General features: G+C 43.2%; 1 protein-coding gene and 1 long non-coding RNA gene across 3 annotated transcripts; both read right to left on the bottom strand.

Annotated features, from left to right (window-relative positions):
* Positions 1 to 3744: 3744 nt before the first annotated feature.
* On the bottom strand, positions 3745 to 4561 carry LOC123450699 (serine/threonine-protein phosphatase 7 long form homolog). Its single transcript, XM_045127824.1, has 3 exons — positions 4216 to 4561; positions 4035 to 4139; positions 3745 to 3949 (listed from the first exon to the last, which is right to left on the bottom strand). Exons 1-3 carry the CDS (start codon positions 4542 to 4544, stop codon positions 3745 to 3747), a joined length of 639 nt encoding a protein of 212 aa, XP_044983759.1. The 5' UTR covers positions 4545 to 4561.
* Positions 4562 to 5277: 716 nt separating this feature from the next.
* On the bottom strand, positions 5278 to 8924 carry LOC123446810. 2 transcript variants are annotated; one of them, XR_006631441.1, is made up of 3 exons: positions 8811 to 8924; positions 8402 to 8468; positions 5278 to 5402 (listed from the first exon to the last, which is right to left on the bottom strand). It is a non-coding gene; the product is annotated as an uncharacterized LOC123446810 (long non-coding RNA). The 2 variants fall into 2 exon arrangements; XR_006631442.1 differs by lacking the exon at positions 5278 to 5402 and adding an exon at positions 8148 to 8190.
* Positions 8925 to 20570: the final 11646 nt, after the last annotated feature.

Raw genomic sequence — 20570 nt, forward strand, 5'->3', positions numbered from 1 at the left:
TTTATATGGCATGTCTCTCAATGTCTTGCTTGTTGAACTTTGTCTGGATTTTCTTGATTCCATTGTCTCCTACTCCATTAAAAATTGTTGAATTTGAGTACCCTGTAACACCTAGAATTCAGAGATATGCTAACCTGTTCAGCTGAATCATACTACAATGCTAACTTTGGCTTACCTGAAAACAGATAATCAGAGTATCAGGTGCCACTCAAGATTGAATTTTTGTCCAAAAAGACCCCCCGTCGAACGAGATTGCCAAAAGAGACCAGCTGCGAATGGAAACGAGGGAAAGGACCCCCACCCCGGGTGGCGGCAGGCGCGCCAGGCGGCACGTGGCACCTGCCGCCACCGCACGAGGCGGCCGTGGGGCCTACCGCCACCGCCCGAGGCGGCTGGGGCCTGCCGCCACCACCTGAGGCGGCCGGCTGGTCGCCCCGTTCCCGCCACGCCTGCCCGTAACAGACAGCGTTGGGTGGGCCCTGCCGCCACCTCCCAAGGCGGCCGGCCGCTCTGTGCTGCTCTTCCCGCTCGAGGCATGCGGTATTGGATGTATTTCGCTGACTACGAGGCTGCGCTTCCCGCTCGAAATTTTGCCGCTCTAAGTTGCATGCGGTATTGGATGTAGTCCATCCGTTCCAAAATATAAGACCTTTTAGGTATTTCATTCGGAGACTACATACGGAACAAAATGAGTTAATTTATACTCTAAAGTATATCTATGTACATCCGTATGTAGTTTATTGTACAATTTCTAAAATGCCTTATATTTAGCAACGGAGGGAGTTTATTTTTTACGGAGGGAGATTTCCTAAATATAAGTTTTTTAAGAAGTTTGTACTAGAAGACTACATATGATGTATATGGACTTATTTTAGAATGTAGATTCTGTCATTTTGCTTTGTATATAGTCATGTGCGTCTAAGTTTCCCGCTGCAGTTTCCCGGCTAAATTCCCACGCGTTATTTTCCCGCCTAAGTTTCCCGCCAAATTTTCCTGCTGCAGTTTCTCGTTTTCGCGCCCTTTTTTCCCGCGTAGACATCCGGCAGGGCCTATAAAAGGAGGCAGGGAGTGAAACTCTCTTCACCATCAGCGAGACTTCAAAGCACCTGCACCTCCATAGTCAGTATGAGTTTGCCTTGTTCGGATCAGAGCATTAGGCCTAGGAAAATGCAGAGTGGAAGCTTGCCTCGGGGGGTGGAAGCAGTTCGATGTTGGTGCGGAGATGTCTGCAAGGTGAAGGAGGTGACGGATTTTTCAGATTGGTTGGGCATGAAGTTTTTCATGTGCGCCAATTATGAATCTGATCCACCCGAATCTATTTCTGCGTACGTCAGGCCTCCGGTATGTTCAAGGCATCCAGATTATTGTTATTTGATATTATTGTTTACTTGAATCTGATCCATCCTTTAGTCTCCTCCTCCTCTCTGCATGCACTATCGTTGGATTGACACGGAAATGCCGGACTGGGCGGTGACCGAGATTCGTGAAAGAGGTCGTCGTGCATGGGCTAACTTGGACTTGGAAGAGCGTCGTGAGAAGGCTGAAGCAGAGGAGAAAGCAGAGCAGAAGAAAGAGTGGGAAGATTACTGTGTGGAGCAGAGGGCTTTTCTTGATGAGATGATAAGGAAAAATCAAGAAGAGAAACTTCGGCTGGAGGAGGTTTACAGACAGCGGGAACAGGCCCGTGAAGCTGAGAGGGAGAGAAAGAGAGAAAGGGCTCGTGCCGCCAAGGCAGCAGAAGAAGCTGGTGATGGAAAAGGAAAATATCCACGTTGGACTCAGTAGATTTATTTTATTGTATGTTAAGTTGTCTTAGTTGTATCTTAATTTCTGTAAGATGTATCTTAATTTCGGCAAATTATATCTTATTTTCAGTAATGTTTATCTTAGTTTCCGCAATGGGTATCTTAATTTCAGCTACGTGTATGTTCATTTTATCCCGCCATTTATTTACCGCCTCGCTTTTCCGCCATTTTATCCCGCGTATAGCTTTGCCGCCATTTTGTTCCCGCCTCGCTTTCCCGCCCTCGCTTTCCCGCCTCGCTTTCCCTCCTCGTTTTCCCGCCATTAGTTAGTCATCTCGCTCTGCTGCACCTATAAAACCCCCTCCAGACCAGGGTGGGTAAGGAGTGTGCTGAAAATGTCTCATTATCCTTTCGATCGTAGTTTTCATAGTGGTATGTCCGAGTGTCTTCTGCGCTTAGCTAGCAATTTCAAGATAGATAATAGAATAGTTTCATGGGACGAACTCATCAGTAGTGACACGCTACTGAATGAGGTTGCCCACGCATTAGCTAGGAATGGGTGGCCTGCAAGGACATATGAGGAGATTCGGAAAGAACTTCTGCGGTTGAATGAAAGATGGAAGAAGAAAGGCCAACACATACGCGGTGGAGGTGGAGTAAAACATCCCTTTTTATGGATTGACGATAGTGAGGACGAAGACGATATCTTCATGCCGAGTACCAAGAGCGCGTCATCGACGAAGGCCAAGAGCGCATCATCGACGAAGGCCAAGAGTAGCGCTTCGTCAAAGGGCGAGAGTTCTGCATCGTCAAAGGATGACGACGACTTTATGTAGTTTTTTTTATGAACTCTACATCTTAATGTATCTTATTTTATGTATGTTATTTTATGAATCTTATTTTATGTATCTTATTTTATGGAAGCAACTTCAAATATATCGAGAACTTTTATTTCATGAAACTACATAGATGTCTTGTACGTACATCTGAAAGTTTGAAACTGGCATAGAGAGATGCAATTGTTCGCACACATACATAGACGAATCACCCTATGCGACGACGACCAGCTGGCCTTGCCCGACGACCGGAGGGTGACAATCGATCAGGGGGTCTGTGTTCACGAAGACCACGACCGTACTATCCCTCATGTTCCTGTGTCTGCGACTCATGCATAGGTGGTGGAGTCTGAAATCCATATTGAGATGATGATTCTAAATTGTAGGTGAATGGCTGTGACTCAGAATTGATATAAGATGGACCAATAACGTCCTGCCCGAAAAAATCATTTATCATTCCTGGGAGCGTGCATTGAGTATCATGGGTTTCTGTGAGTATTTCTTTCTGTACGCCACGCTGGGTATGTTCATCTTCCCATGATGGATCATTAATTTCCTGCTCCACGAAAAATTGTTTTTAAAATAAACTGTGTGTAGCAAAAAGATGTGTAAATAGAAGTTATGTAATTGCTTATTATAATTGTACATACCTGACCGCTGTTGTAGCTTTGTGCTCCCTCGCTTGTCTCAGCCCAACGATTCTCCTCGGGCATCCTAATCCCTCGCGTGGGCAGATATGGCTGAGATCCTTGAGTGTGTGCGCCATATGCTGTATATGCATCCTGCACCACGAAATGAGTCTGTTCGGGCGTCGAACCTAAATCTGGAGCATTTACCTGTGATGTCTGCCCATGTATTGGTAGAGACGAGTCATGTCGTGGAAGTGTCGGCGTAGTATTAGGACCCTCTCCCCACCGCATGGACGACGACGGCGCCGCACTCGGTCTAGCTGACCTCGGTTCCGGAATGTTGTACGCTGCAGTGACAACGTCGTTCTCTGTACCGCATCTCGTAAACCTTGTGCTGACGAATTCGCTAATTTTTTTAAAGAAGGACCTGCCTTTAGGATCAATTCCCTGGGCTCGCATTCCTTCCCTCGCCATCGCTTGTACTTGGGTGCAAATATCAATCTGAAAAAAATCGTTGTTCGTTGGTTAAATTGTTCATGAAATGATGGACCTGAATAGCAAGATGTTGATTATTACCGCGGGGTCACGATAGTAAGCTGATGATGTGTCCATCCGTCTCTGCAACTGTTCCATATGCGTTGGATGTGTTGGCATTGTAGGTGGTTCACTCGTCAGTCTAGTACGCGTGCTCATGCGATACCAATTATAGTACGCTTCTGTCGTAGTTGCATCGTACGTTCTGCATAAATAAATTAACATTACTAAATTGACATCACATTCTGTATTTTATAAGCACATAATTAAATTAACATTAGTAAAATTACCGTTGCTGAGGCACTATATTTTGTAGAGCTTCATTATTCCACTGATTTATCCATTCAATGTTTTCTGCATTCCAGTCCACACCAGATCTGCCCATATTGCTCATCCTGTAATTATAGATAACAAAAAAAAATCAAGAATAGCTGATGGAATATCTATTTAGCTAGGTCACATCTTACTTACTTATGAGTTTCTTCGTCGATACATCTTGGAACCGGTGGTGGAATATCTTGATATAGACCGAACTGTCTCATGACACGGTCAGGATTATACGGTTCCACAAACCATAGATAGAGTAAATTGCAGCGAGTCATCCAAAAGGCACTATCTCTCACGCATTCCACTGGCATGTGTTGCGAACCAAATACCATATCAATGTGCGCCTCAGTCCACGGGTTCCATGTTATTAGTGAGTCGTTAAGAAGCTCAAACTGATCATGGTATATGGGGTAACAATTTTTTGCAATTTTAGTAGACCATTTTTTTCGACCCAGCATCCACCGAGTGGACATAGTTACAACACCCTCACCATAGTTGTATGGGGTTGCGGGTTCTACTATCTGCGGTCGTCCTACAGGTAAGTATTCCCAGGACCACAACTGTAGAAACTCGTAGGAGACACAAAGTAATGGAGCTTTAGATGTGAATGTCGTTTTTTGAGTGGCATCACACAACCCTCGGTATGTGTGAGAAAGCAAAGCAGAACCAAAGCTATATGGTGGATTTTGGGGTAAAGGTTCGTCTACTATCTTTGCGGTAAAATAGATGAGACCAGGCAAAACTACCTCCCCGTGAGAATTAGGAAACATCACACCGAAGAGCCACAACAAATATGCAAACAAGTGTCTCTTCGTTGTCTCAGGATCAGCATGGGTAGATAAAATTTCGAAGTTAATACGAAGCCAGCTGTGTGAGACACCTCGAGGCGGACCAGAACGATCTGATATGGGCATTTCGAGCCTCAGACGGGCAGAGACATCTGCTGGCCAATTAGGAGAAACTCGTGGATGTACCACTGGCACACCTCTAATTGGTAAAGCTGTGATCATTGACACATCTTTTAGAGTAGGTGCAAGCTCTCCACATCGAAAGTGAAATGTGTGGGTCTCCGGTCTCCATCTATCAACGAGGGATGTCAAAAGGGATGGGTCGGCAGTAAAACTACCTCGACGAGCTGCGATGTTCGCAAAATGTAGGAGTCCATAAGCCTCAAGGTGTTCAAGGAACCGATTATCTATTGACCAGGGCGTCTTTACAGTTCGAAGCCGGAAGGTCTGAGGAGGATTTTCATGATTTGGATTTATGAAAAGCTGGCAACGGTGGTGGTTGTCGTGATAACCATTCAAAAGCTGGGGCATTTCAGCCATAACCTGCAATCACGATGAAATTAAATTACATATTCCGAATATTACATCACGATTAAATTAAAATACATATTCCGAATATTACATCACGATTAAATTAAAATACATATTTTGAATATTACATCACGATTAAATTAAAATACATATTCCGAATATTACATCACGATGAAATTATGAATACATAGCATGATTACATATCACGCAGTGTTGTTGTTACGATACGGACACTCCCTACGCGGGTGACCAACACACCTACATACGCGGCATCGCCTTGGTTCTCCCAACTGGCTGTGGTCCATGTCATTGCGATGACCCCTAGACTGACGCCGTCCCTTGCTGGTTCGCATCAATGCGGGATCTGGAACCCATGTGGTGCCTTCTGGCCATAATTGCTTGTAGTTCGTATCAATGCCCCATGCCCAAAACTCACCGTTCCAAGTGTTGTACAAATTGTGCATGTTAAAGTATGGTGATACGTATGGCTCGACACTAATTTGTTGATCTGCAGCTGCCCGCAATACGTGACTGCAAGGATATCCCAGAAGCTTGGGCTTGTTGAAAGTGCACTCACACGAGGTTGCGCCAAGCGTCACAGCTTGTTTTTTTTCTCCCCTGTGGTGACCCTTCACAAACTTTGCTTGCACACTAACTTCCCATTTATTCCTAAGTGCATCTACCTGCCTTCACCCATGTCTTTGCGACTTCTTTGCTTTGTCATCAAGATGTCTTTGCATCTTCTCATACCAGGTCTTGTTCAAATCAACTAGCGCCTTGGCAACGGTGACTCTATCTGCAAAGTATGACACAGTCCGGTTCCAAGTTTCATCAATTAGTGTTGTGATAGGTAGTGCCCTCACCCCTTTAAGAACACCATTGTACACCTCGGACATGTTGCTTGTCATTATACCGTATCTAGTGCCAGTGTCATGAGACTGCGCCCACTTGTACAAATTGGGACAATTCTCATTAATCCACTGGCTCAAATTTATTGCTGTTCGACGACCCCTCCGGTCTTCTCTCGCCGGGAGGGATGCGCGCTTGATCTGACCATTGATACCTGCCCAGATAGCATTCATTTTTGCTGTAGTTTTCTGCATGCACATCCTCTTGAATAGCTTGAACCAATCTTTGTTTTTGAATTTCGAATAAAAATTAGCTGCCAAATGCCTCATGCACCACCTTGTCTCCAGATCGGGCCACCCCCAATCTGGATCTTGTGAAGCCTTAATTATCTCAAGCGCGCTTAATAGTCCGGTGTTGCGATCAAAGATGATGCAAACCCCTTCCCGATCTTTGATGACACCCATCTTCAGGCAACACAGGAACCATAGCCAACTATGTTTGTTTTCGCTCTCCACTAGTGCATAGGCAATAGGAAGAAGTTGATTGTTTGCATCAGCTGCCATCGCCACTAAGAGTGTGCCCTTGTACTTTCCAGTGAGAAATGTACCATCAATTGATACAACCGGACGACAATGCTTGAATGCTTGTATAGTCTGGGCGAATGCCCAGAATAAGCGGTCCAGGATTTGCTCGTCCGGGTTCAATGGATTTGGACGTTCTTTCCGGAAAACTTGAGTCCCCCTGTTAGCAACTGAAATCTGATGCAACATTCTAGGGGCAAAAGAGTACGCCTCCTCATAGGTTTCATACAACCTCTGAAATATCTTTTCCTTTGCATGACGAGCCTTGCTATAGCTGACAGGAAAACCAATCAGATCAGATGCAGTTGCACGCAAAGCCCTAATACTAATATTAAGACTTTGCTGCACAATGGTTTGCATCACCTGTGAGACATATTCTGCAGTCACATTGCGGTGCTCTGAAAGAGTGCCGGTTTGCTCACAACCATGTTGCTCTATTTTTGTGACATGCCATGGCTGACATACCCCAGGCTTTTGGTGAGCAATAACTCTTCCGCGGCAACCCGCTTCGCGATGGATGCATATGAGCTTCAACTCCTTTTTATCAGACTGCTTCACTCTATGTTGCCTGTGTATAGAAATTGCATAGCTATGTATTGCTTGTTTAGCAGATTTCTTATCTGGGAAAATCTGTCCAACGGCCAAACTCCCCGCGTCTAGGCCAGCAACAGAGTGAAATTCATTGGTGATGCTCATAACCTGTAAAAACTCTGGGTTGATTGCTGCAGCGATCGCCTTCTGAGGAGGAACAACTTCATCATCATCTGATTCCGAAGACGCAGAAGAATGACCATCATCGTCATCATCTAGCGCCTCCGGCAATCCCTCGACATGTTCGCTCATGTCAACGACCGCAGACCAATATCCCATGTCATACACTTGTTGGCCACCTGTTGGTTCCGTTGGGCCGGCGTCGGGGGCTATAGTTATGGCCACTTGTTGGCCACCCCTTGGTTCCGATGGGCCGGCGTCGGGGGTTACAGTTATGGCCAACTCGGCCTCACCGGCACCGCTACTGCACTCGGCGACATCACTGGCAGAAATGAACTCCACATAAACCATGGGTTGTCCATACATGGAGTTATTGGGATTGCTTGCAAAACCCATGTACGACGCCCATGCTCTTTCACCAGTAACCCGTCGCAGAACCCAACGATTTCCTCCCTCAACCACGAAAGCCTCCAGGGTCATTTTTTTTCCATTCATCGCTGAACCAAACACCGATCGGATGCACCTTCTAACTGCCGCATACTCTACATTAACCATGTCTTTCACTACAACCGTAGTCATCCCGCACCTAGACACATCCACACCAGAAGGACCCTCACGTACGATGTGCCCATAAAACACTAACAAATTTTCCATAGTACCTAACGAGCAGCCATATTTACATCGTTAGTCCATTAAAAATCATATTTTTATATTTACATTGTAATAACAACATCCATTACTTATCTTTTTTACATATAACAATTTAACAACACCCATTACATCTAAGCATAATAATTTATATTGTATCATTTATCGTGACACTACATCTATAAAATAAATAGAAGATGAATTACAATATGTCATTCATACCTCTGGTTTAAATAAGGATATCCTTCCGAATATAATATATCACCAGAATAATATCAGCGAATTCCACCTATTTTCATATGAACAAAAATATTACACACATAATAATTTCCGTGCTAGCAAAAGTCTAAAAATACATACTGCATGCATATATATATATATCACGAGTCATATTTCTATGGGTTGACAAATTATCAAATAAACAAATATATTACACACGCGTCTTGCATGTAATAATACTAATGGAGCTAACATATTATTACATGTTTTTTACAAAAATGCTAGTTACATAGGCATTTTTCCGGCTCCTTTCTAAATACCAGTTGCATGCAAACACGAACAAATCATCGGTAATATATGAACATAGTCGACCTATTATCACATGAACACAAATATGAACAAAGTCTCATACCTTGATCTTCAACTTAGTAGTTCATATCGCATGACAAAATAGTTCCACAAAAGTGATAATACGCTCCCTAAGACAAAAGAAAACACATACTTAGAAACTAATCAAACAAAATAAAAACATCATGCATGCAAACACGACCAACACAAATGGAAAGCTCTTACCTTGATCTATCTTTTCTTCAACTACAACGTCTTTAAAATAGTTCGACAAAAGTGATAATACGCTCCCTAAGACAAAAGAAAACACATACTTAGAAACTAATCAAACAAAATAAATACATCATGCATGCAAACACGACCAACAGATATGGAAAGCTCTTACCTTGATCTATCTTTTCTTCAACTACAACGTCTTCAAAATCTAACTTTAAAGCGTCCTAAATCGTCACTTAAACATTCATACGGAGTAGCTCTTGAGAGAAAGAGAAGAGAGTGAGAAAGAGAAAGAGAAGAGAGTGACACGGGAGGCAACGGCAGGAGAAGAGAGTGAGAGAGGAGGCAGCGACGCGGTTCGCTTATAAAGAAGAAGTTTCGCACTGTTTCGTCGGTGGGAGGGGGGAAAATTCCCACTGTTTCGTCGGTGGGAGCGGGAAATATCTGTCTCAGCCTGGGAATCAGCGCGTACGGAAATCAGCACAATCAGCAACAGTGTCGGCCGGTCTGCCGCGCGGAAACAGTGTCGGCCGCCTCCTCCCGAGGCGGCAGGGCCCGCCTGGCCGCCTGCTCCCGAGGCGGCAGGGCCCACCGCTTTGTCGCCGTTACGTTGCAGCCGGGCGGGAACGGGATTTGAAGTCGGCCGCCTGGCCTCGTGGCGGCAGCCCTGCCGGCCGCCTGCGCCCGTGGCGGCAGGCCCCAGCCGCCTCGTGCGGTGGCGGCAGGTGCCACGTGCCGCCTGGCGTGCCTGCCGCCACCCGGGGTGGGGGTCCTTTCCCTCCTTTCCATTCGCAGCTGGTCTCTTTTGGCAATCTCGTTCGACAGGGGGTCCTTTTGGACAAAATTTCCTCAAGATTTACCCAAATCTGCTGTATCAATGTCCATGGTGTAAATCCAAAATTTATTTAGGTAGGCAAGCTTAAGTTGAAGCAGCTCCGGAATGGAAAGGTGGCCTTCACAAAAGGGGCATACTACTTGGAAGATGGTGTGGACTGTGGAGTAAGGGTTTTAGGGAGCTTCTTGACCTTCTGTCCGTGTATCGTAGCAGGTTTGGTGGTCTTGAAGTAGTGGAGAAGTTTCAGACGAAGTGCAAGAATATGCAGAGCGCATAAGTTTGTATGTGAACGTTCACCCTGGATGTGATCATGCAGATCCCTGTTCCATGAGTGAGTTATCGTATTTACCGAAATACTTTCTTGCATCTTTTTTTCTATTTATTCTTAATTTTATTCGAAATATCGGAATATATGTATAATACAGTATGTCCTTGTAAAGATAACGAAGGTCGTATATGCTTAGAGCCTGCTGATCTTATCACAACCTGAACACAAGCTACTTGATCAGGCATGGGAAGGATCTACAACGCAACTTAGCGGTACGGACGCGGGCTCTGGAGATTGGGGGGGGGCGATTTTGAAATCCCCCTCGATCTGCACGGCGGTTTAGCCGGAGGATGGCCGGAGGATGGCCGGAGCTGTTGGCAAGATCGCCCGGTGTGCTGGTCCTGCGGCCAACGCCACCGCTGCATCGCGCCGACCTGGCTACCAAGTCCGGCGCCCTTCCGCTGGGCAGATGTGGCTGACGACGCCACTGAGTAGGATGGGCGTGTGGAGGTCGCGGTCTCCTTGGCGCCCTCGGCATTCGGCGAGTTCCTTGCCATGGCCTCGTCGCTACGCGCTCGTGACGGCCGGAGGGGTGGTGCGCACAGCGCCGGCGGTCGCCTCGGCCGCGCCTTCGCGGGAGGCTCGCTTGGCCGTCCTAGTGGTGCAACCGAGTTCAGTTCGGTACTGTCGAAAAGCAGTTACCACATTCCTGGTATTTAATTGTTAAAATTCGGAATTTTTGAGTCTTGTATTCCAGTGTCATGTACTCCCCCCGTTCCTAAATATAAGTCTTTTAAAAGTTTTCATTAAAAAACTATCGGGACCCCGATCCTAAGTCATAGGAATTCAGCCTGTAACACATCGCATCTCTTTGTGGTCTCATGCACGGTTATCCCCACAGGTGCAGCCTTACCTTAGTCGGGACCATTTGCGCCTTTTGACTCGCGTATGCAATTGTGTCGCTAGCAATCCAGTGACAGAGAACCCGGATCGACATGTCTAGTCATGAACCAAAGCGGCAGTTCCGCATAGGGACATGCATACATGACCCAGCAAAGCAGGTGTCGGTCACCAGCGAATGTAGACGAGTCGTAGCAAGTTATAGGGACTCCATTACATCGCGTGACATTTCTCCAAAGGGGACCGACACAACAGCTAAGAAGGACACATGCCGGTCAACCAATGTGTCCGGAGCGGTAGCGAACTACCATGGCTCGTTGGATCACAAAGGGCCATTTCCGTGTAAGGAATGCTGCTAAAGTCTACGACTAGGTAATCGAACCCCATACATATCAAATACATCACACATACGCATGGCATACCGATATGTATAGATACATCGATGGCATCACAACATAACCATAAACATACAAACTTTATTTAGAAGGCTCGGAAGAGCCACACACATAATATTACAAAGTAGGGGTCTCACGACCCTTCATCACAAGTGATACACACAATTCTTACAAGCCAGCGGAAGAGTAAAGCTGTCTGACTACAGACAGATGGAAAGATAAAGACACATGGCCTGACTATCTATAGACCCACCCTAGGGCCAGATCGTAGCTGGGATACCAGCTACTCGTCGTCGTCGATGTCTAGATAGAACCCTCCATTAGGGTCATTAACAACCTGTGTAACAAATTATTAAGCAAACGTGAGTACAGAGGTATACAGAGGTACTCAGCAAGACTTTAGGATAACTATCTACTCATGCAATGTATCAATAAGGAGTTGTGGGGTTTCATGCGGAAAGCCAGCATTTGACTCGTGGCTAGACAGCTTGCATTTTTAAATAATTTTGACAACTTGATTTCTCGCACACGAGTCCACTAACACCACAACAATACTCGATCGTGGAATCATTCCGTCTCCATACGGAAATGCCGTCCACGACACTCACGCTTATCTTGACAATTTTATGAGTAGCCATTAAAGTTATCTATGAACAACATATGCTTTCAAGTAGTCCATATCCGCGGACGCGGCTATTCGAATAGATCATAACCCTGCAGGGGTGTACTTGTTCACACACGCTCTCGCCACTTATCGCCATGTGCACGTCATGCACCTCGGCAACCTACAAGCGGAAGCCGAGTGAGGGAGTCGGCCACGACCGTTAACCATGCTAATACTTAGTCCAGGTCTATCGCCTATCTGAGGGTAACCCGCACGGAAGTCCGGCCGAGGTTTCCGCCACGGCCCCAAACGATGTGCGCAGGGTTCCCAAGCCCACCATCCGGGTGCCACTTGGTACACCGTGCCACTGCCTACCGCATCACAGCCCACCTCTCAGGTTAGCGCTATGCACGGCCTCCAGCATGACTATAAACACCAGAAACTACTTGCAACTCCTGGACCGAGTACTAAGCGAGTAATAAGTCGAGAAGGTCAATTAAGTATCCCAACGTGTGGTAGTATCTAGTCTTGGATTACATACACGGAACTCAGTTCCTAAGGACGGTTCCAATGAAACAACCCGCCATGTACTCCTACATAGCCTTTCACCGGTACCTTTACCAAATCAGGTTGAACACACAACCTTTACTTACTGAACACATTTTCACAATTCTGTTCATCACGCAGATGACAGACCATACACAACTCTAAGCATAGCATGCATAGCAGGATAAGGCACATCATGGCTCAAGCATCTACCAGGTATGCTAGGTTGCAAGGTTCAGCTATTTACTGTGTTTAAGACAGGTCATGCAAAGGAAGTGGGTTCAACTAATGTGGCAAAAGCATTTGAAGCATTTGATCCTAATGCAATAAGTGAGTGCAGGAGCGAGAACATGGGATTTATCGGGATGATGAAAATGGTTGCTTGCCTTATTGCTCAACAGAGGGACAATATCCGTCAGTCGTATATTCGGTGGAATCCGGAGGAGCGGAGCCTACCGATAGAAATGACATCAATCAATAACAAGCATATGCAACAAAATGATGCATGAGCATGGCATGAAGATGCAAGATGGTATGCTAATATAGCTACCATTTATTAAGTTGAAGTTGATTTGATTCAGGATTCAAATTATTACTTCGAACGAGGTATTTACAAATACCCTTTTAATTGATTCGACCTGATGCTCAGATCATCTTGTTTTAGCATGCATGGAAATGGTATGATGGGTTGCTGGTTGTTATTGAACATTGTTTGATCATAGTATTTGAAGTGGAATTCAAATGATTATCAAATTCCAAGTCCAAAGCATTTATTAAATTTAACCTATTCATCATTTTACATGTTTGGTCCAGTTAACATTTTCAAACATGTTTGAAAATGTCATATTCAAATTCCTTGGATTTTTCTGATAATTTTACATATATTATTTGTCCAATTTGGAGTTATATTCAAACTTTTATGAATTTCCAAAGTTTTGAACTTATTCTGGAATTAATTTTAAACAGAAAAATACTTTATTACATCAGCAGGTCCAACTGGCCGTTGAAAGTCAAACCTGACCAGTGGGACCCACTGGTGAGTGACTCTGGCCAGTTTTAGATTAAGTTTAAACTTAATTAGCTAATTAACAGAACAGGACCCACATGTCAGTGTTTGATTAGTTTAATTAATTTTATTTTTATTAACTCTAATCATCCAGAGGCTGGCCCCACGTGTCAGTGGCTCAGGCCAGTTGAGATCCACCGGTGGCGAGGTGGTTCTCGCCGGCGGTGAGCCTCTGGCGACCACCGAGACGACGGAGGGGCTCGGAAACGGCGCACATGCAGCCAAACTCCGCGCTGAGTGCACTAGAAGAACGCCACGACTCGCGCAGGTCCATTTTTGCACTCAGGCGAGGATGATCTGGCCGGAGAAGGCACCGACGATGAGCTTGGCGGCGGCCGAAACTCAGGCATCGTCGGGCTAGTCGAATCCGAAGGAGAAAAGCACGGGATTGAGCACCTATGGCATCTACTCAACAGCCTAAAGCTACCGGTGGCCTCAGAAGGACGAGCCTTTCACCAGAGAGATACCGGCGACGAGCTCCCACGTCGGATCTCGTCGGGCTCCATTGAAAACAGAGCTAGAGGAAGGGATCGATGAGGAAAAGTGAGGGGAAAGCTGCGCAAGCTCACGGGGAGTGCAGGGGTAGCGCTAGTTTGCTCGGGGGTGGCCTGTAGAGAGAGAACGCCGGCGACGAGCGTCGGTGACCCGAGGAAGAGGATGGTGGCTCCTGGTCGACTCACGGCTTCCTGGCGTCGGGCTCATAGCTGGAGAACTTCAGGAGGATGTGGCGGAGCTATTGCGCGGCTCAGGAGGGAATGCCCTTGGCTGGAACGACGGCGAGCTCGAGCTCGAGCTCGCCTCTAATGGCGGCAGTGGGGAAACGAAGCAAGGGGGGGGATGAGGAGGGATTGGGCTCGGGCATGTCTGCGGGGAGGTTATCCTCGCCTTGCCAGCGCATCGAGGCGTCCAGGCAGGCAGGGAGCTGCGTGGAGGCGCCGGACGTCGCGGCGGCCAGCTCCTACTGCCCACTGGCGAGGAGGAAGACGAGAGAGGAGCTGCTGGGCTAGGCTGAGGTGAGCGACACGTAAGCTTTTCTTCATTTTTTTCTGTTTTGTTTTGTGGTTTGCTAACTAATTTGATCTGCTATTAATTTTAGCTCCAAAATAGTTTATAAAAATATTTTGAACACACCAGAATATTAGTTGGAATATTTCCAACCGTTCCTGAAGTTTTCAACTTTTTTGAAAACTTAAAACTTTTTGAATTTAAATTTAAACTTGAATTCAGTGGTTTTTTGCATTTAAACAAAATTCCGAATCTGTTTTAAAAATAGTTTTCTTCCCTGATTATTTTTTTTCATGAATTATCAGAAAAGTTGAACTTTTCTTGAGGCCATTTTGGGTTCATTGATTTTAACTAGATTTGAATTTTCCTTGAATTAGAAGTGGCTAGGGTTTTTGGGGTTTTTGTTTCACCACTTGCTTGTAATTGTTTCAAGTTCTTGAATGCAATGAATGTAAACATGAGCACAATGCTAAACCTATTTAGGGATCCAGGGATGTGACAGAAATTGCATATGAATGTATATAGACATATATTAGAGTGTAGATTCACTCATTTTGCTCCGTATGTAGCCTTCTAGTGGAATCTCTAAAAAGACTTATATTTAGGAACGGAGGGAGTAGTTACTCGAACAGTCTAGGTCAACTGAATCGGACTTACCAAGTTACTTCCTTGTCCCAAAATAAGTGTCTCAATTTTGTAGTTGCTCTAATATAAAGTTGTATTAAGCTTTAGACACTTATTTTAGGACGGAGGGAGTATTATATATTGATCTCATCGAAACGCCGAAAATACGACATTTTGGAGTAGTCTGTGTAATCGAGTTTTTAATTTAGTTCCATCGAATTGAGCTAAAATATTGTTATTGTTGGATTTTAGATGTAAATTTCACAGAAGTATCACAATTCGGTCATTACATACAGATTACTATTAAAATTGATAATTTTTATATGTCAGTACCAAGTTTGGGACAAGCCGTTACGAAAAGATCTAAACCACGTATGGATACATATTAACGGTGCATCTGTCTAGTGGGGCACTCTTGTTAGATGCCGACGTGGTAAGTTTTTTTACAGAAAACCCTTTTATTGTACACGTAATCATATAAATGCCATTTATTTTACAGTGAAAAAAAGCTATGAGAGACTTTTTTTTTCGTTCGTGATTTTTCAACATTAAAGAGGACTCTTTTGAAAGTTTTCATCGAACTTTAAGAAAAACATGGCCTCGGTAGGAATCGAAACCACAAACTTAGGCACGATGTCGTAGTGACCGAGCCATCGAGGCGCTTGCGTCACAGAACACGCATCCGCTCTTTTAGCTGATATATGATGGGCCGGTAATTGGGCCCAGCAAGACATGCTTTCTTTTTTCGTTTCACGTTTTATTAGGGTCGGTTCGTTGCCAAGGCTCTTTTTACAAACGATGAACATTTTATTATATAATAAACTTTTTGTAATATAGGATGGACATATTTTAAATGCAAATTGATAATTTTTGTAATGTATGTAGAAAAAAATTAAGATATGAAAAAATGCACGGTGAACTTTTTGTAATTTTTGGTGAACATTTTTTTAATACATGATTTCTTTTGACAATGTTTATTCCAAACAATGTTCAAAAAAATGTAAATATGATGAATAAAAAAGTATAGTTGATTACACAATGGTATCTACAATAACAAGTATTTTTCTTAAGATATGATGAACATTTTTACATATTAGTGTATAAAATTATTTTTCATTTCAAGAAACACCTTGGGTTTTTTAATAAAAGTTAAACAGTTTTAATGTACTCCTAAAACTAATTATGATTACACAAATATTTTTAATACATTTCATCAACTTCTTAAGTAACCGTGGGTTTAGAAAAAATATAATCAATATACAAGTAACTCAAAAGAAAAAAAATGTTTGTTGGGCATATACTTTTATTTTTTTGCTTATCTGAATAATATAATGGAGATACACAATATTTGTTTCGATTCCCGCAGCCTCGCAACATATAATATGCTTAATTTTTAATAGTTGCGTATTTTAGTAGTTACATATAATTTTTTTATTGTAACCCAACGCGGGCAGCCTCGCCGGTCTAGTATGCCTAAGCTAGTATAAAGCATACCCTCCGAGTACTCTAACGTGAGGGCCTTCGTGACGTGATAGCTACGACGTGGCGCCTCTCTACGGGAGGTCGCGGGTTTGATTCCCGCTGACGCCCATTTTTTTGTTTCTTTAATTTAATTGTTCAATTCGACGGAATGGAAACTTTCAAATGATTTTAGAAGAGTCCAATTTCGTGTTAAAAAATTACAAACAAACAAAATCATAGGGTTGTTTTCTTGCAAAATAAAGGGCATTCATATGATTAAGTATATATCAAGGGGGTTTTCTGAAAAAACTTGCCACGCCGACACCTCACAAGTTGGCTCCATTAGTGAGATATAGCGTCAATACGTGTTTATACGCGGTTTAGATCTTTTTGTAATGGCTTGCCTCAGACTTGGTACTCACATGTAAAAATTATCAATCTTGATACCAATCTGTTTGTAATGCCCGAATTCTGGTACTTGTGTGCAATTAATTCGACTTTTGAAGATGGTTATATATTCCCTCCACCTCCCTCTCATTCATAAAGAGAGCACTTACAACAAGCAAACACTTCCACAATTCATTTTCTCATAGAAAACCACCTACTCATGTGTTGAGACCAAGATCTTCCACTCCAACTATATGAAGCTTACTTTCTAGCCTCCCAAGTTGCTTTCCACCCAACAAATCTCTTCTACCAAGCCAAATTATGTGAGAGAGTGATTGAGTGTTGAAGAGACTATCTTTTAAAGCACTCGAGCAAGGAGTTCATTATTCAGAGTGGTGTTTTCTATATTGGTTTAGTGTCGATTCGGAGCCTTCAAATCGTGTGGAGTTGAACCAAGAACTTACTTAAGGGCAATGAGATCGCCTACTTCGTGAAGACCTACCCCGAGTGAGACTAGTCCTTTGTGGACGTAAGCCATGGTGGAATAGACAAGGTTGCTTCTTCGTGGACCCCTTGTTGGTGAAGCCCTTCTTAGACTCGCACAGTTGTTACCCTCTGCTACTTGTAAACTGTGTTCAATTTTTATCCCCGAGGAGGAGAGGATGATGCAGCACAGTAGAGTAAGTATTTCCCTCAATTAAGAAACCAAGGTTATCAATCCAGCAGGAGAACAAAGCAACACTAGCACCTGCAGACACAACACAAACCTTCGCACCCAATGCAGATGAGAGGTTGTCAATCTCTCGTCGGTTAAGAAACGAGATTAAATTATATATGATAGATTGATAAATAAATAAAATATAAAAAGTGCAACAAGTATTTTTGGTATTTTTGTATAAGTAAACGAGATTGATCTAATAATAAAAGTAGACCCGGGGGTCGTAGGATTCACTAGTGGCATCTCTCTCAAGAAAATAGCACACGGTGCATAAACAAATTACTGTTGGTCAGTTGATAGAAAAGCAAATAATTATGATGTTATCCAAGGCAATGATCATGATATATGCATCACATCCAAATCAAGTAGACCGACTCCTCTTTTGTCACTAGGACTGAACATCACAAGATTGAACCCATTACCGAGCACCTCTTCCCATTGCAAGAAGAACTAATCTAGTTGGCCGAACCAAACCAAAAATCCGGAGAAGAAATACAAGGCTATACTAAATCATGAATAAAAGAGATCAACAAAGAACTCAAAATCAAACAAGGATGGATCTGATCATAAATGCACAATTCATCGAATCCCAACAAACACACCGCACAAAGTCATTACATCGAATGGATCTCCATGAAGATCATGAAGACCGTTGTACTGAGATACAAAGATATATATATATATATATATATATATATATATATATATATATATATATATATATATATATATATATATATATATATATATATATAGAGAGAGAGAGAGAGAGAGAGAGAGAGAGAGAGAGAGAGAGAGATCTAGCTACTATCTATGAACCCGTAGGTCTGTGGCGAACTACTTAGGCATCATCATAGAGGCGGCAAGGTTGATGTAAAGCCCCTCCGTGATGATTTCCCCCTCCGACTGAGTACCGAAAAAGGCCTCCAAATGGGATATGGCGAGAACAGAGGCTTGCGGCGGCGGAAAAAGTATTTTGTGGACTTCCTTGAGGGTTTGGAATATTGTTGAATTTATAGTGGAGGAGGTAGGGAAAATGGAGCGTGGAGGGGCCCACACAACATCAGGGCGCGCCTCCCCTAGGACGCGCCCTGGTGTTGTGTGGGACCCTCTGGCAATATCTTCCTTGGCCTCCAAGTTCCAGGTGATCCTTATCTTCAATAAAAAATCCTTAGAAAGTATCGGGACGATTTTATCTTACCTGATATTGATTTCATCCGAAACAAAAACAGGGCACAAAACAGGAACTGGCACTTGGCACTAAGTTAATAGGTTAGTCCCCCAAAATGATATAAAAAGGTATAAAATGATAATAAAAATATCCAAGAATAATAATATTATAGCATGGAACAAGCAAAAAATAATAGACAAGTTGGACACGTATCAAGCATCCACAAGCTTAACTCGTGCTCGTCCTTGAGTAGGAAAGTGATAAAACATATTTTTGATTGTGGAATGCTACCCAACATACTTCAAGTTATTTTCATAGCATAGACATGAGGACTTAGATGATTCAAAGCAATAGTTTATATTTTACATGAAGAGATAGATACTCAAGTGATGCTAACAAGCAACCATGCCTTTCAAAATAACAATGCGAAAGTAAATTATCCCTGGCCCATTATGCTCAATCATTGATCCATTCATGATGCACACTCGAATATCAATCATACTCCATGCACACACATGACCACATGACCCCTAGTTGGTGCTTTTAAAGAGAAGGATGAGAATCAACTTAAAAAATTAAATAGAAAGGCCCTTCGCAGAGGGAAGCATTGATTTACACAGGTGTCACACCTCAAGTTTTAAAAGAGATGGAAAATTTATTTTGGGTGGCATGTTTTTCTCGTCAATGAGAACTACTTAAGGTTCCCAACACTTCTCACATTGGATACATCATAGGTGGTTCCCAAACAGAAAGTAAATATTTTTTGTATCTCTATTGCCTCATCATCGTTTTAGTGTCATCGAGACTTTGGTCTTTCTACTGTCACATCCAAGAGAATAAAAAAATTGTTTCCACCATTACTTTTCACAATCCATGGCTAACGGAATTCATGGGTGTCTTGCATACCATCACATTCCATTTATTTTTGGGACTCGACATCCATTTTACCGCTAGACTCTCGTGCAATGACAAGTGAATAAACACTCATCGTGAGAATGACATATCCAACACAAAAATATTGGCCACCCCTCACCGCTTCATGAGCGATACAGGCATACAAAAGAGAAAATATTTTTGATATTTTTTAGAGATGACACATGCAAATTTACTTGGAACGGCACTGAAATACCGCATATAGGTAGGTATGGTGGACACAAGTGGCAAAACAAGGTTTAAGGATAATGGATGCACAAGCGGTATTCCCACTTAGTACAAATGAAGGCTCACAAAAAGATTGAGAAGCGCCCAACTAGAGAATCATAATGATGTACATGCAAACATAAAACATAACCAACATCGAAGAATACACCACAAGTAGGATATAACTTCATTGCAGAACTATTGACTTTTCGTGCTATCATAGGGAATCATACACCTTAACATCAATATTCATACTAGACCATAATTGACTCACTAACATAACTCACATATCATCATCTACATATCTCAAAACTATTACAATAAATCAAGTTTTTCATGTCCCATCAAAATTTTGAATGCTAATTTTCACTATTCTACTTGAATATTCATCACAAAGGGACCAATCATCATATCTTGTACCAATTACCAAGACTATTTTCACACTCTCTAAAGATATAAGTGAAGCAAGAGAGTGAATTTCTTCAAAA

Source organism: Hordeum vulgare, chromosome 4H, assembly GCF_904849725.1.
Source record: "Hordeum vulgare subsp. vulgare chromosome 4H, MorexV3_pseudomolecules_assembly, whole genome shotgun sequence".
Lineage (NCBI taxonomy): Eukaryota > Viridiplantae > Streptophyta > Magnoliopsida > Poales > Poaceae > Hordeum > Hordeum vulgare.

What these genes read in the sequence shown, in the direction of transcription:
- LOC123450699 (XM_045127824.1), bottom strand. Translation starts at nt 4,544, where the DNA reads ATGTCCACTCGGTGGATGCTGGGTCGAAAAAAATGGTCTACTAAAATT. An exon ending in ATCGACGAAGAAACTCATAA is followed by an intron (nt 4,140 to 4,215) that starts GTAAGTAAGATG and finishes CTATAATTACAG; the next exon opens with GATGAGCAATATGGGCAGAT. An exon ending in AATATAGTGCCTCAGCAACG is followed by an intron (nt 3,950 to 4,034) that starts GTAATTTTACTA and finishes TTATTTATGCAG; the next exon opens with AACGTACGATGCAACTACGA.